The following is a 14083-nucleotide window of genomic DNA, read 5'->3' on the forward strand; positions in this document are numbered from 1 at the left end:
TTGAGCTTTAAAAGCTGTGGTTGAACTTGTAGTTCTCAAATGTTCAGGAAGAGCGTTCCAGGCGTAAGGGGCAGCAGACGAAAATGGACGAAGCCGAGCAAGGGAAGTAGAGGCCCTTGGGCAGGCGAGAAACTAAGATAAGTGCTACAAAATATCTGTGAATAGGTAGTTCCATTTAAGAACTAGCAGGTGGTCCCCATATAGATCATCAAAGGTGATGTATGTATGGTTGCATTTGCTACATATACACATGCTGGGAAGCTTTAACTGGCTATACTTTTCAAGCACGTGTGCCCTGTGCATGCAGCCAGCAAAATGCTTATTAACGTAATGGCCATATGTGATCAGCTACTCACACAGGTTCCATGTAATTCCTGCAGCAGACTTCCACTACCTGGGTTTCTCCAGATCACGGATAGGGAATCTCCAGTCTGTGGGGCCTTGGATCAGGTCCCTCCCTAAAGCACCACCCACTAAGGCTAGAGCAATCTCCACTATTAACTCCAGTGATCAGTGATAACAGCAGGGATTCCACAACTAAGAGGGCAAGTGGCTCACAAAGTGCTTCACCTGCCCTGCATCCACCCGAAGAGGAGGCCAGGGAAAGCCAGGGCCTAAAGCTGCGCTCCTCCAGTTAATGCCTCAGTCAGAGGAGCTTTGCTGTGTGGGGGCTTTCCCCGATGAGAGAAAGCCTGCGCACAATGAAGTCAGGTCCCCGACAAAAGCCCTGGTTGGAGGAGCTCGGGACACACTTCTGCCAGGAACAGGATGACAACATTGGGCCCACAGAGAGCTCAATGTGGGATCATCTCTCCCCTCAGTTTCAGTTCCCCACTCCTCCAGAAGCTTGGGGCAATACCTCCCATCAATCTCATGGGGCCAGCCATGCAATGTTCAAGGATGATGGAAGTTGTAGGACAAAACATCTGGAGGTACCCAGATTGGGGAATTCTGTCCCACCCAGAAACATTATTCCAGCAGGAATTGTGGAACAGAAAGTATCCTGAGTGGGTGGCACAATGTCTTCCCAAGCAAGCATGAGCCTAGGCAACTATTTTTTCTTTCTTTTTTTACATCTAAGTATTAATTACAGACATTCCAGTAAATACCTCTGTTCCTTCAGGGACACCCCCATCTATTAATAAAAGTATAAAGCCTGCAAAGAGAAGTTTCTCTATGGTCCTCCCAAGTATGTTTATGCAGTAAGTCCCATTAAGTTCAATGGGACTTGCTAGCTACTAAGTGTGCTTACGGGTATATTGGCACAAACTTTGTTAGACTGAATTATATGAAATAGTACTTTCTACTAATAATATGTTGAGTAATTTCCAGGACTGTTCCGGGGACGGGAAGCAACGAAATAAATTTGCCCCAGGCCCCCGCAAAGCAAAGCAACCCGCCGCCCCCCACCTGCAACAGGCTCCATTCCTGCGCGTATTGTTGGCCCGGGCGGAGCCACGTCGCTCACTGCTAAAGCCCCACGAGCGCATGGAGCCTTGTAGGGAACAGCAGTGGGGCTTCCAATATCACATCTGCCCCAGGCCCCGAGGTGGTTCTACTAGAAGAAGAACGCTGAGCTACGAAACGCTTTGGGGCTTCGTGTTTGCTGGGGTTCTGCACTTGGTGACGACCCTCGAGCGCTCACAGAAAAGCGCAGCGAAAAAAATAGCGCGAGGTTCTTAGGCGAGGGCTACTTTCCCGCTGCAAAACACAAACGGAAACATGGTGAATTGTGCAGAAACCACTGCGTCCTGAGTTCCCTCTCTCTTTCCCCCCGGAAGGAAGTCAACGTATGCAAGCAGCATTTCAAAATCCAGGCAAGCAGCTCCTTGGGTAACGCACCTGCGTCTCAAGGCCCCAGACAAGCGTAGGCAGGCATTTGAACTTGGCATAAAGCAGCTTCCCCTGAGGGTGGAAGAATGCGAGTAAGAGGTGGTGGGCCTGGGGGAGGGGGAGGAGATTTTCCAGCCTTCCCCAGACTGATGTTCTCCAGATGTGCTGGACGACATATCTCATAATCCCCAGCCTGCATGGCCATGCCGGCTGGGGATGATGGGAGTTATAGTCGAACACACCTGGAGGGCACCAGGTTGGGGAAATTATCCGGTCGCCTTTTGATTTGGCGGGAATATATAATTCAGCTTTGCTCCATTACGAATTACCCTATGGCTATCCGCAAAAGGACACATTCATATCCGCTGCCCAATGACGGTGCAGGGTGGGCGTCTCCCTTTCGCTCCCTATTCAATAGCGCGCAAGGGGAGGCGCAAGGAGACCGAGGCGCTGTCCAATGCACTGCAAGGAGAGACGCGCTCGTTTGGGCTCCCTATATAAAGGCTGTCCGGGCGGCAGAGCAGCTGTTTTCGCGGTGCTGTTCAGACCCGTAGCGCGTCTGCTGTCGCCAGAGTACCGATAACCTCCTAGACTCCTAGCCTGCCGGAGACATGGTAAGGGCCGCTTGCCTTTCCCCACCCCACCCTCCAATACCTCCGGACTTCTGCTTTGCTTTTTCCATCCATATTATTAATACACCGCGCGATACGTTTCAGAGTTACGTAAGGCGATTGTAAGGTCAACTTTGGCTGTAATGAGCGTTTGGCATTGACGCCGTTGCTCGTTTTCCGCGTTCTGTGCGGTCCTAGCCAGGTTCATGCGTGCACGCAAATAGCCGACAGGGAGGGGGCATTTTATTCCCCCACCCCCACTCGTTAGTGGTTTTTTTGTTCTTGGCTCTGAGGGAAAGAGGACGGGGGAAACCTTGTTGTTCTGGGCATGGAACCTGCCCCTTAAAGGTCGCGCCAGGCCGGTTGCAGGAGTCGAGGACGGAATGTATTGACGAAGTTGCTTCCGTAACTGGGATGCAAAGCATTATGGCCCTTTTCCTAAGGTACTATTTTGTATTTGAAGCCCCACAGCTCTTCTCATACATAGAAAGAGGTAGGCTAGTGCAGCCTTCTTCAGTGCCCTCCAGATGTGTTGGACTACAACGCCAACATCTCCAGCCAACATGGCTGGCTGGGAAGCTGTATCTTAACACATCTGGAGGGCACCACGTTGGGGAAACGTGAGTCAAACCGGATGGTTCTTTTACTCCTTCCCCGCCTAGGTTGTGGAGGAGGGGTGATCGTCGGGGGGTCCAAAATCCCCCTACGGGGGAGTCGAGCCAACTGCGATTGCACTTAAGATCGCTTCCTCGGTTTCGCCGTGCCGTTTGCCATAGCCGCGAGTTGCCTCTTCTGTTCCTCCCCCTCGCGCTTCTCTTAAAGCCTCCTTCATTTAGCAGATCTCTTAAAGATCTGCTAAAGTTCTAGATCTTTTTCGTCTTCCAAGTGTATCTGGACCTCCAGTAAGTAGAGAGGTGCCTGGCGATATGTAAAATGTCTGCATGTCCTGAAATTAAAGGACAAATAGAGAGGCAAGAAGCTAGGGCTTAAAAATGTCTTGGGCGTGACTCATTGTCTGGGACACTTAGAGCTGACAACTACAAAAAAAAACCCTCTTTGTCTGGACTGTGGTGCAGGGGCAGCAGAAGTGGGGGGAAGTTTTTGATCCCCCACTCGAACTCCTGCCTGCTCTCAATTTAAGACGTTCAAGCCCTACCGACTTTTCACCAGCTAGCACTTTTCCTTAGGAGTTCTGACATCTTATTTGTCGCTGTAGAACTGGTTGGTGCACTTTTGGCCACTTGGTTTTTCCTCCTTCCATAAGTTTGTACAGAAGCATTGATGCAAAATGGTGGGACGTTTCCTAAAGAAGATGGCTGCCTCTCAGAATTCTTCCCTTCTGTGATGTTTCAACATCCTATGACAGCTAGTAAAAAGGCTGTTTTCATTCCCTGATTTTGGCACAAAGTTCACATTGCTTAACTAGTTACCTTTTAATTCTAATTGCTTCATTTGGTGGAAAATTATATTGCAAGACAGAGCTTTTAAACTGGTCTCAGGACTTTACTGTACTATCGCTTTTTTGTGATAGTGATTACTCCAAATACAGCTTCTGAAGGACAAAGAAAGCAAGGAAATCTTGCTTTGATAGAAGAAGACAATGAATCTAGAAATAAGACAGATTTGTAACATCTGGCTAAAATACTGCACTCAATCTGACCCTTAAAGTGGCATTTGAATGATAAGTGAAGGGTGACCTGTACAAACAGCAGAAGCACAAATATATTCCATTTACGTAGATTAAATTATTGCAGATGAGGAATTTGATTTCTCTGTAGACTGTAGATAGCAGTAAGCAGTATAAGAAATTGTGGAAATTATTTCTTCCCTGACTCCTGGGCCAAGGAAGGGCTGATCAGTGGCTTGAGTTTCTTTGACTGTCCAAATCCTCTTCAAAGATTCTTCCATTATGAAGTAAATAAGCATGATTGCAGTTTTGATGTGATACTTCAGTAAAATCAATGTTGATAGCTTTCCATTATTACTTAGTAGGTCAGCCTTTCTCCAACCTGGTGCTCTCTAAATGTGTTGGAGTACAACACCCATAATCCCCTAGCCATCATGTCCATTGGTTGTGCTGGCTGGCGATACTGGGGGCTGTAGCCCAACACATCTGGAGGCCATGTTAGCAAAGACTGACATAAGTCAACAGGTGGTCAGATTTCCCTCCTCACTTTTATTAGAGTTGATCAGACCTTTCTTACCTGTACCTGCTTCCGGTTCTGACTTAGTTGAGTGAGGGGTGTGTTTCATCCACAGTTATCCCTGATTTGGGGATATACAAAAACTCAACTACATCTCTGGAACAATCACATTCCACATCTCTGTTGCAACTATGAATCCTGACTGGGTGATTGGAGTGTCCTGTAAGCCACTCCTCAGTGGGTGGGTCACTGAAGTGCACTGCTTTCAGCTTTCCCCAACCTGGTACCCTCCAGATGTTCTGCACTAAAAAACCCATCAGCCCCAGCCAGCATTGCCTGTGATGAGGATTGATGAGAGTTTTGGTCCAAGATAAATCAGGCAATGGTAGGAAGCTAATGTGTTCTCTTCGTGGGGAGCCATGTCCTTCACATTCCTGCCCTGGGCCTCTCAACTTACTAAAGAAGAGATTCATACCAAGCAAATACACAGCTGTAAAGGTGGTTGGACTTGTAAGGCCTGGGGCTATTACAGTAGGACCTATTGGCCATTTCATGCAGCAAGCACTAGGCATTGACAAAGAAGCTGAAGGTGCAGAGGCATTCTAAAGGAGGAAGGTTTGGGCAGTGGACCAGACAATTTTGTGGGAAACTGTTCCTTGAGCCAAATGTGAAATACCATTGGACTGTGTAGCTGAGATTGTTGAAAGCCAATGGTTTTGCAGTCTACCTGCTTTGGGTAATTGTTGAAAGAATTCTATAAATATAAGAAATGAAGGAGTATCCCAAACTATTTTCAAAAGTATCGCCTGAGCCCTAGAAAATGGGGTCACTGTTCACAAATTAGGACACTTAATTAAAAGCACAGCAACAGCTTGCTTACTGAGTTAATTTCATCATTCTTTCCAAGTAAGGAATGATACAGGAACAACCCATAATTAAGCTGAATCAACAGGTCATGAAAGAGAGAAGCATTTACAATACATCAAACCATATTCAAGAAGAGAAACCAATTGGAATGGAGAAACCTCATTTATCACAACATCCCAATTCTATTCCAGTTACCTCAAGTGAAACATGATTTCAGGTTAACACATGAACATCACCATCTGCCTTATCTATAATGTAAATATCCTTGAACTCAGGATGACATTTTGCTTGCAAAGAATGTAGTTTTGTATCGTATATCTAAATCAGCCTTCACCTGGCACCCTCCAAATGTGTTGGATTGCAATTTCCATAAATCCCAAACAGACAGCATATTTAATCTATTTGTATAGATTTTGGCTGCTCTTTAGCTAAAAGACTTTTGAGTGGTTCACAATAAAGTTCTTAATATAACAACACACTGTATTATAGGAATGCATTAATCATGACAGGACTTAGCCAGTTACAAGCCCATGCATCTAGTTTGAAGCATCTTCACTGAGACGCAGCAAAATATTGAACCACTGCAGATGCTCATATCTGAATTCATTCTGCTAAAGCAGTGGTTCCCAAAGTGGGCGGTACTGCCCCCTTGGGGAGGGAGGATTGCATAGGGGGGCGCTAAGAGGCAGGGGAGCGCTCGAAGTGGTCTTTTCTGAGAAGCGCCTCTCCAGAAGGTCTTAAAACCCAGGGACATTTTTTATGGGAGAAGGTAGTTTGGTTCCAAGCCATATAGGGGAAGAATCCACACATGTATTAAGACCATTTAAGAAGAGTCCTTTTAACAGTGAATTGCTATCCTGCACTATGGAGAGTGGTTCAGAAGCTCCTAGTTGCACTTCCAACATCATATTTGGTGGGATGTGGTTTGGTCTGCCTACTTCTCTCCAGGCAAAGAAATCGACTCCAGATTACTAAACGTGGTGATTTAAGACTCATGTTAAGTGACTTTAAACCAGACATTGGGAAACTGGTATCACTTCATCAAGCCCATCCATCACATTAAGAATTTACAGAATAGTGAGGTATTCTACCCTAGTTACTAAATGCGATATCTAATATTCTTGCTAAATGACTATCAGACTTGAAAAGATGATATCACTGGATCAAGTTCATCAATTGTGTTTAACTGAATAAACTAAAAAAATGTAATTGGATTTTGAATAAATATTCAATTAATTGTGACTGTTTTGAATTTTATTGTTATTATCTTCCTTAGTGGGTTGTTGAAAACTGCTATTCTGAATAATGATTTTTATAGGGTAGGGGGCATTGGGCATGAATTTGTGGAACCAAGGGGGCGGTTACCTGAAAAAGTTTGGGAACCACTATGCTAAAGCATAGTCATCTGGTCTTCTAGTTCATTTATGCCTTGGCAGATGAATTGACTAGATGGCCATGGAATGTATTTTCTACTTCCCCATGGGAAAGATTCAGGTCAAAATAGCTGGAATATAGTAATTTGGGAAAGGTACGGTTCTTATGCTGAATTATCAACATTAATATGCTGGATTCATTTTTCTGTCTTCAACTAAAACTTCTATATTTTGGCTGTTGTGTATTCTCTAAAGGTGGACTTCTCCACTGGCAATACTACAACCTGGTACACATGTAACAATAGCCCATGTGTTTTTGTGGATGAGTGGGAGAAAGCAGGTGTGATGTCTCCTCTGCATCAGCCACTTCCAATTCACAGTCTATGATCATAGATTGTTGAGCATGATATGCAAACCCAGAGCGCTTGGTTGTTTAATGGCTGAACAACCTAGCAGTTAACCCAACAACAAACCATGGTTTAACTGCTGCGTAGTTTAGCTGCTGCTCTCTCCTGTTTGTGTCTATTGGTTGTTTAATGTACAAACTGGCTCTATTTCTGTAGCTAGGTTGGCAGTGCTAGATGCCCAGGGAGTACTACATTCTTTTTATTAATAACCTTCAGGAAGTTGGTAACTGCTTAAAAGATAATTGTAACTTGAATTCAATTCAAAAGAAGCTGCCAACCACATGTTCCCCATTTAATGGATTAAGTGGCAGATTGCCTTTCAGTTTATGGTAAAGAATGAAGGAAGAGGAAATTGTATTCGTATTGACTTTCTCCCTCTGTCTCCCTTTCTGTAGCGTGAGTGCATCTCAATCCACGTTGGCCAAGCTGGTGTGCAGATTGGCAATGCATGCTGGGAACTCTACTGCTTGGAGCATGGCATTCAGCCTAATGGCACCATGCCAAGTGACAAAACAATCGGCGGTGGAGATGACTCATTCAACACCTTCTTCAGTGAGACGGGTGCAGGAAAGCACGTCCCTCGTGCTGTGTTTGTGGATCTGGAGCCAGCAGTAATAGGTAAATACAGCCTGTTACTGTAATGGCTGGGATTGATGCAAAGGGGGGTGGTAACTGTATAACTGAAAGCCTGGTATGTCTGTTGTTGTTGTTATTATTATTATTATTATTATTATTTATTTATTTATTTATTTATTTATTTATATAGCACCATCAGTGTACATTGTGCTGTACAGAGTAAAACAGTAAATAGCAAGGCCCTGCCGCATAGGCTTACAATCTAATAAAATCATAGTAAAACAATAAGGAGGGGAAGAGAATGCCAACAGGCACAGGGTAGGGTAAGCAGGTACAGGGTAGGGTAAAACTAACAGTATAAAGTCCGCACAACATCATGTTTTAAAAGCTTTAGGAAAAAGAAAAGTTTTTAGTTGAGCTTTAAAAGCTGCGATTGAACTTGTAGTTCTCAAATGTTCTGGAAGAGCGTTCCAGGCGTAAGGGGCAGCCGAAGAAAATGGACGAAGCCGAGCAAGGGAAGTAGAGGCCCTTGGGCAGGCGAGAAACATGGCATCAGAGGAGCGAAGAGCACGAGCGGGGCAATAGTGTGAGATGAGAGAGGAGAGATAGGAAGGAGCTAGACCGTGAAAAGCTTTGAAGGTTAACAGGAGAAGTTTATATTGGATTCTGAAGTGAATTCTGAAGATCCTGTTTCCCTTGTCTTTTGGATACTACAATGAGAGCCAGAGCAAGGCACAACAGGGATTTATTTGCAAATGTATGATTAGTCTGCTTTATTTTAATTAAGGCAGGAATGCACAATAACCCTCAAAAATTAGTATTTCCCATTGTCCAGTGTTACACCCTTTGTTCGGTGCCATAAAATATTACCAAGGTTAAGATGTAGTGTCTAAGCCTCTGCAAGGTTTGTTTCTTGAAAGATTAGATTGCCTGGGTAGCACCTAAGTTTCAGTAAGGGTGCATTTGTGTGCATTTTTAGACAGGAAAAGTCCTTCAACTCCCAGGATACATGCTAGCTTAGGCATGCTGGGAATTGTAGGACTTTTTTTCTGTCTAAATGTGCATAGGATTGTGCTAATAAAAAATATTAACCCTCATATTATTTATATTTTTATTTTAAAAGCTATATCCTAGCTATTTTCTTGAGAGGGAACTCAAGGTAGTCAATGGACAAATGAGCAATAAGTTAAATCAAATTAATAATAGTTTGTAAGAACAGCAGTTAACCATATAACTCCATAACTCCAGCTGGACATCAGGAAAAACTTCCTGACTGTTAGAGCAATACGACAATGGAATCAGTTGCCTGGTGAGGTTGTGGCCTCTCCCACACTAGAAGCCTTCAAGAGGCAGCTGGACAACCATCTGTCAGGGATGCTTTAGGGTGGATTCCTGCATTGAGCAGGGGGTTGGACTTGATGGCCTTGTAGGCCCCTTCCAACTCTGCTATTCTATGATTCTATAATATTTTTTAAAAAAGAAAATCCCATTCAAGCCTATGGGGAGAGTAATCCTGTGGCCCCTAGACAGAATTTGGTGGGGGGGGGGGCACAGAGTTCTTCAGATTCCTGGATCGAAGGTCAGAGTCAGCACTCGAACTCAGGAGCTCCTTCCCCCTTCAGCCAGCTTGCTCTACTGGATGCAGTTACTGTTTGCTATAAAATCATTTCTTATACTCAAAACTTGCACTCTTCACCCCTCTAAATGTCCTACACAATAGAAGTTAAGCTATTGGAACAAATCTAAAGGACAGCTAACATGTTCATGTTCCATGAAAATACCTTCTTCAATTTTTTTTATCTTATCCACGATGTACTATGGTTGCTCTAGTATATTTAGTGTTTAAAAATGTTGGTTTAAAGATGGAAAGTAAAATAGTTAATATACACCCAGCCTTATTTTTAAACTGCTTTCCTTATTAAACTAATGCAATCTATGTGAGGTGATTTTTATTAATGCCAAAATGAAATCCTTTGCCCCTTAGTAGCAAGGATATGGATCTAATTCTTTGGCTCCTTCTATTTTACAGAGTTGCAAAACTACTTCATAAAATTGTAGAGAAAATGCTTAACTTAACAGTTGTTTCAAACAACTATATGCAGTGTTTTAATACCTACTTAAAGTAGTTGCATGAAGGACCAGTTGCTTGTAGCTTCCATTTATGTGCTGAGATACTACCCCCACTTCTGCAATTGATAAAAGATCCGAGGAAGCAAAGTGCTAGTCTTTGCCATGCAACTTGATGCTACTGATAACTGGCCCCATGTGGTTAGCCACTATACAGCTAGGGGAAGTACACATACGGAAGCAGGCTCTTGCATATCTTTTTTTTAGCAGGATGGGGAAATAACAAGCACAAGAAGATGCTACATGCACAATTTCTCAGTAGATTCAGCAACTGGGCAGTATATGACCCTGTTGGGTAATCACAGGTAGTGCTCATCAGCCGTTCAGGTGAAGGGAGCAATAGGCTGCATTTAATACCTCGTGCTTCCCTCCCTACCCCCAAAATCAAACGGCAGAGTTGCATGATTGATTATTTGCACAGTTTTGACTCCTGCATGAACACACACTTGGCTTGGAGCCAGTGAGTCGAATCAACCACACACATTATAATTTGAAACTATCTTTGAGCATAATGGGAATTGATCATTTCATGTAAGGGTGTCTAACAGAAACTATTGAATTCTATGCTAGACTGTTCCATTTTTATTGAAGAAAAACTTACACATTCTGTTGCAGATGAGGTGCGGAATGGAACATACAAACAACTTTTCCACCCTGAACAGCTGATTTCTGGCAAGGAAGATGCTGCTAATAATTATGCAAGAGGTCACTATACTGTGGGCAAAGAAATAATTGACCTTGTTCTGGAGCGTGTCAGGAAGCTGGTAAGTTCTAGTGTTTTTGCACTGTCAAACTTAATACTGCAACTTTTGCACAAATTTAAAAACAAATTATGAAGGTTCAAAATTCATCTAGCATATTTTGAGTCTGTCAAAATGTAGGGATACTCAGGCTCTATTGTACTTCACTTAAATCAAGGGAGAAATTGAGCACATGGTTCCACTAGAAACTGGCTGTTGTTTTAGGCTGCTTACTCTGGTTAGGAGCGTGAGGTAGGCCTGATGTGACACGTTTGGTATGGTTAAACCAACAGGGCTTGAGCAAACATCATTTCTGCCTTGCTTAGTGGCTATACATGTTAGTCTAGGAGGCCCCTGTAAGGGGATTAAAACAATATTTGATATATGCTTCTGCCAACTTTGGGAATTTAGTCTCCTCTCTCATGGTTTGGGAGTCAAGCCAAAGAGAAATGAGAGGCAAATGGTGACAAAGTAAGATAAGAAAAATCTGAAATCTGTGCATTGTGGCTTGCTCAGTACATAAATCTGAGGTAATGGAATTTGCCTGTGACTTCCATGTAATATGAAACTGCTACCTCTGAGTAGCAAATCTCTGCTTGGCTGGTTTGGGAAGTACTCCTAGTTCTTGCTGTTAACGGCCTATTCAGAAGGAGATTATCAATATGTTTTTGCTGCATACAATGAGATCAACTTTGACTCTTCTTTTTCTGTAAAATGCTCAGTGGTGAATCCCATTATATATAAGAACATTATTTATTTAGTATATTTATGTGCCACTTCTCTGTAGTAAACTGTACCCAAAGCAGCTCACAATAAACATATCAAAAGACAACATTTTAAAAGGGGGGGGGAAGAAAGGGTTTATTATGAACTATATCAATAAAATGTTTCATTTAAAATTAAATGGTGACTTGGAACAGTAAAAATTTATTTTTGTGGTCATGTAAAATGCCATAAGCAAGAGAGAAAGGGCAAAAGGACAAAATTCTTAAATGTTAAGCCTACTGGTCTGCTATAACATGCATATTCGTGTTTCAGGCTGACCAGTGCACTGGGTTGCAAGGATTCCTGATTTTCCACAGCTTTGGAGGAGGCACTGGTTCGGGATTCACTTCTCTGCTGATGGAACGCCTCTCGGTCGACTATGGAAAGAAATCAAAATTAGAATTTGCCATATACCCAGCTCCCCAAGTTTCAACTGCTGTTGTTGAGCCATATAACTCCATCCTGACTACCCACACCACCCTTGAACACTCTGACTGTGCCTTCATGGTTGATAATGAAGCCATCTATGACATTTGTCGTAGGAACCTGGACATTGAACGCCCAACCTACACCAACCTCAACCGTCTCATTGGTCAGATTGTCTCCTCAATCACTGCATCTCTCAGATTTGATGGTGCCTTAAATGTGGATCTGACAGAGTTTCAGACAAATCTGGTGCCTTATCCCAGAATCCACTTCCCTCTGGTAACATATTCCCCCATTATTTCAGCAGAAAAAGCCTACCATGAGCAGCTCTCTGTCTCTGAGATTACTAATGCTTGCTTTGAGCCATCTAATCAAATGGTGAAGTGTGATCCTCGTCATGGCAAGTACATGGCCTGCTGCATGTTGTATCGTGGAGATGTTGTCCCCAAGGATGTCAATGCTGCTATTGCTGCTATCAAAACAAAACGTACCATTCAATTTGTTGACTGGTGTCCTACTGGTTTTAAGGTAAGTGCTGCTCATTGGACTCAAAATGGCTTTTTGTTTATTTTGAGATCTGTAGCTTACTGAATAAGCACATCACAAGTATGTAATTTTACAAGTGATGTAAACAGGCAAGTAAGTGACTTTCCCTGGGACTACAATGACTTAAGGGCACGGTCCTAATAAAGACATTGACTGAACATGGATTTTTTCTTAAGGACCAGCACAGCTTCCTTTATTTTGTGTAAATAAGGCATGTAGTAGCTGAAGCAGTTCTCTCATATTTTAGTGGGAGAGATCTGAATTTCTATTGCAGAATCTACATGCAGGAGGTAAAGCAGTTTGAACCCCACTACTAGTTCATGATCTATGAAGACCATTCAGATATTAAAGATTAGGGATTTTTCATATGTTGCATGTTCAGTGCTAGCCATGCTATTTGTGGGGAGGTAAAGTGGGTGGAGCACTGACTCCTAACAATCCTTAAGTTACAAATTGATGGAGGCAAGTAGAGAACAGAGACAACTAATAATGTCGTGCGCTCTAATAGGTGCCTGCAAGACTCACCTAACCACTCTCCACATGTTGGTTCCAAGAGTAATCAAATGTGCTTGCTTGGAAGAACAGCAATAAAATATTACAGTTAGAGTATTGGTAAAATCTATCCCCATAACAGAAGCACTACTTTGTGGGAAGGTGTTTGAAAAACCCTCAACGAAGAAGGTAAATTGTGGATTTGCTATACTTAAATCAGTTTGGGAAATGAGCTTAGATGAAAAGATTTAAACTAGCATTAAGTTCTACAATTCCAAACCCAATGCTCTTAAATGCAGACCTCTTGATCTTGACTGCCCTATTCTGTGTTCAGAGGCAGCTCCTTTACGACATGAAAAGAGGGAACATGTTGAATAATTATTCCCGTGCTATTGGTGAGCCTTACCTTGTCTATATTTGTTGCTTTTTAGGTGGGTATTAATTATCAGCCCCCAACAGTAGTTCCTGGTGGTGACTTGGCCAAAGTCCAACGTGCAGTCTGTATGCTCAGCAATACTACAGCCATTGCAGAAGCCTGGGCCCGTCTGGACCACAAGTTTGACTTGATGTATGCCAAGCGTGCTTTTGTCCATTGGTATGTAGGAGAAGGAATGGAAGAAGGAGAATTTTCTGAGGCCCGAGAGGATCTGGCTGCACTTGAGAAGGATTATGAAGAAGTGGGCACAGACTCCTTGGATGGTGAAGATGAAGGCGAGGAGTATTAAACTTTATAAAAGTCTATTGTGTGGTTGTTACCATTTGCTGCTTTGCTTATAATAAAAAGTAAATGGGGAACGCATCTCAAATGTAAACTGTACACTTAGCCTTCCTTGCCAAAGTGCTTGGAATAAACTCTTATAACCAAGATAATTTGCCAGTTGATGATGATGCAAGTACTAAAACTTTCAGCTGGATACAAATAAAATGTTCTTGCATATTAGTTAACTAACACTGAGTACTTGGCTCATTACTAATTGCTATATTTCAAAGCAAGCAAACTTTAAGAGGGGAGTAGAATCCTTGACAAGGAACTGTGTTAGCTTGGCTAAGAGAAGCTTACCAGCAAAGAGGTGAAATTTAATGGTGAAGTTGCTTGTAACTTGATCCTGAGTTACTGCACTAGAAAATAGTCTAAAACTCCATGTTACTTTAAAACTAGTGCCTCTGAGTTGATCT

At 42.9% G+C, this 14083-nt stretch overlaps 1 protein-coding gene across 1 annotated transcript; it reads left to right on the forward strand.

The window, feature by feature from the left end:
- Nucleotides 1-2347: 2347 nt before the first annotated feature.
- LOC134410904 (tubulin alpha-8 chain) lies at nt 2348-13852 on the forward strand. Its single transcript, XM_063144421.1, has 5 exons — nt 2348-2447; nt 7631-7853; nt 10554-10702; nt 11717-12397; nt 13339-13852. The coding sequence occupies exons 1-5, from the start codon at nt 2445-2447 to the stop codon at nt 13630-13632; spliced, it is 1350 nt and encodes a 449-aa protein (XP_063000491.1). The 5' UTR covers nt 2348-2444; the 3' UTR covers nt 13633-13852.
- The last annotated feature ends 231 nt before the right edge of the window (nt 13853-14083 follow it).

This window comes from Elgaria multicarinata, chromosome 1 (genome assembly GCF_023053635.1).
Source record: "Elgaria multicarinata webbii isolate HBS135686 ecotype San Diego chromosome 1, rElgMul1.1.pri, whole genome shotgun sequence".
In the NCBI taxonomy this organism is placed as follows: Eukaryota; Metazoa; Chordata; class Lepidosauria; order Squamata; family Anguidae; genus Elgaria; species Elgaria multicarinata.

Bases quoted from the DNA above. Each gene is read 5' to 3' on its own strand.
- LOC134410904 (XM_063144421.1), top strand. The intron at 10,703-11,716 runs GTAAGTTCTAGT...TTCGTGTTTCAG, and splicing joins TGGAGCGTGTCAGGAAGCTG to GCTGACCAGTGCACTGGGTT. The intron at 12,398-13,338 runs GTAAGTGCTGCT...GTTGCTTTTTAG, and splicing joins GGTGTCCTACTGGTTTTAAG to GTGGGTATTAATTATCAGCC.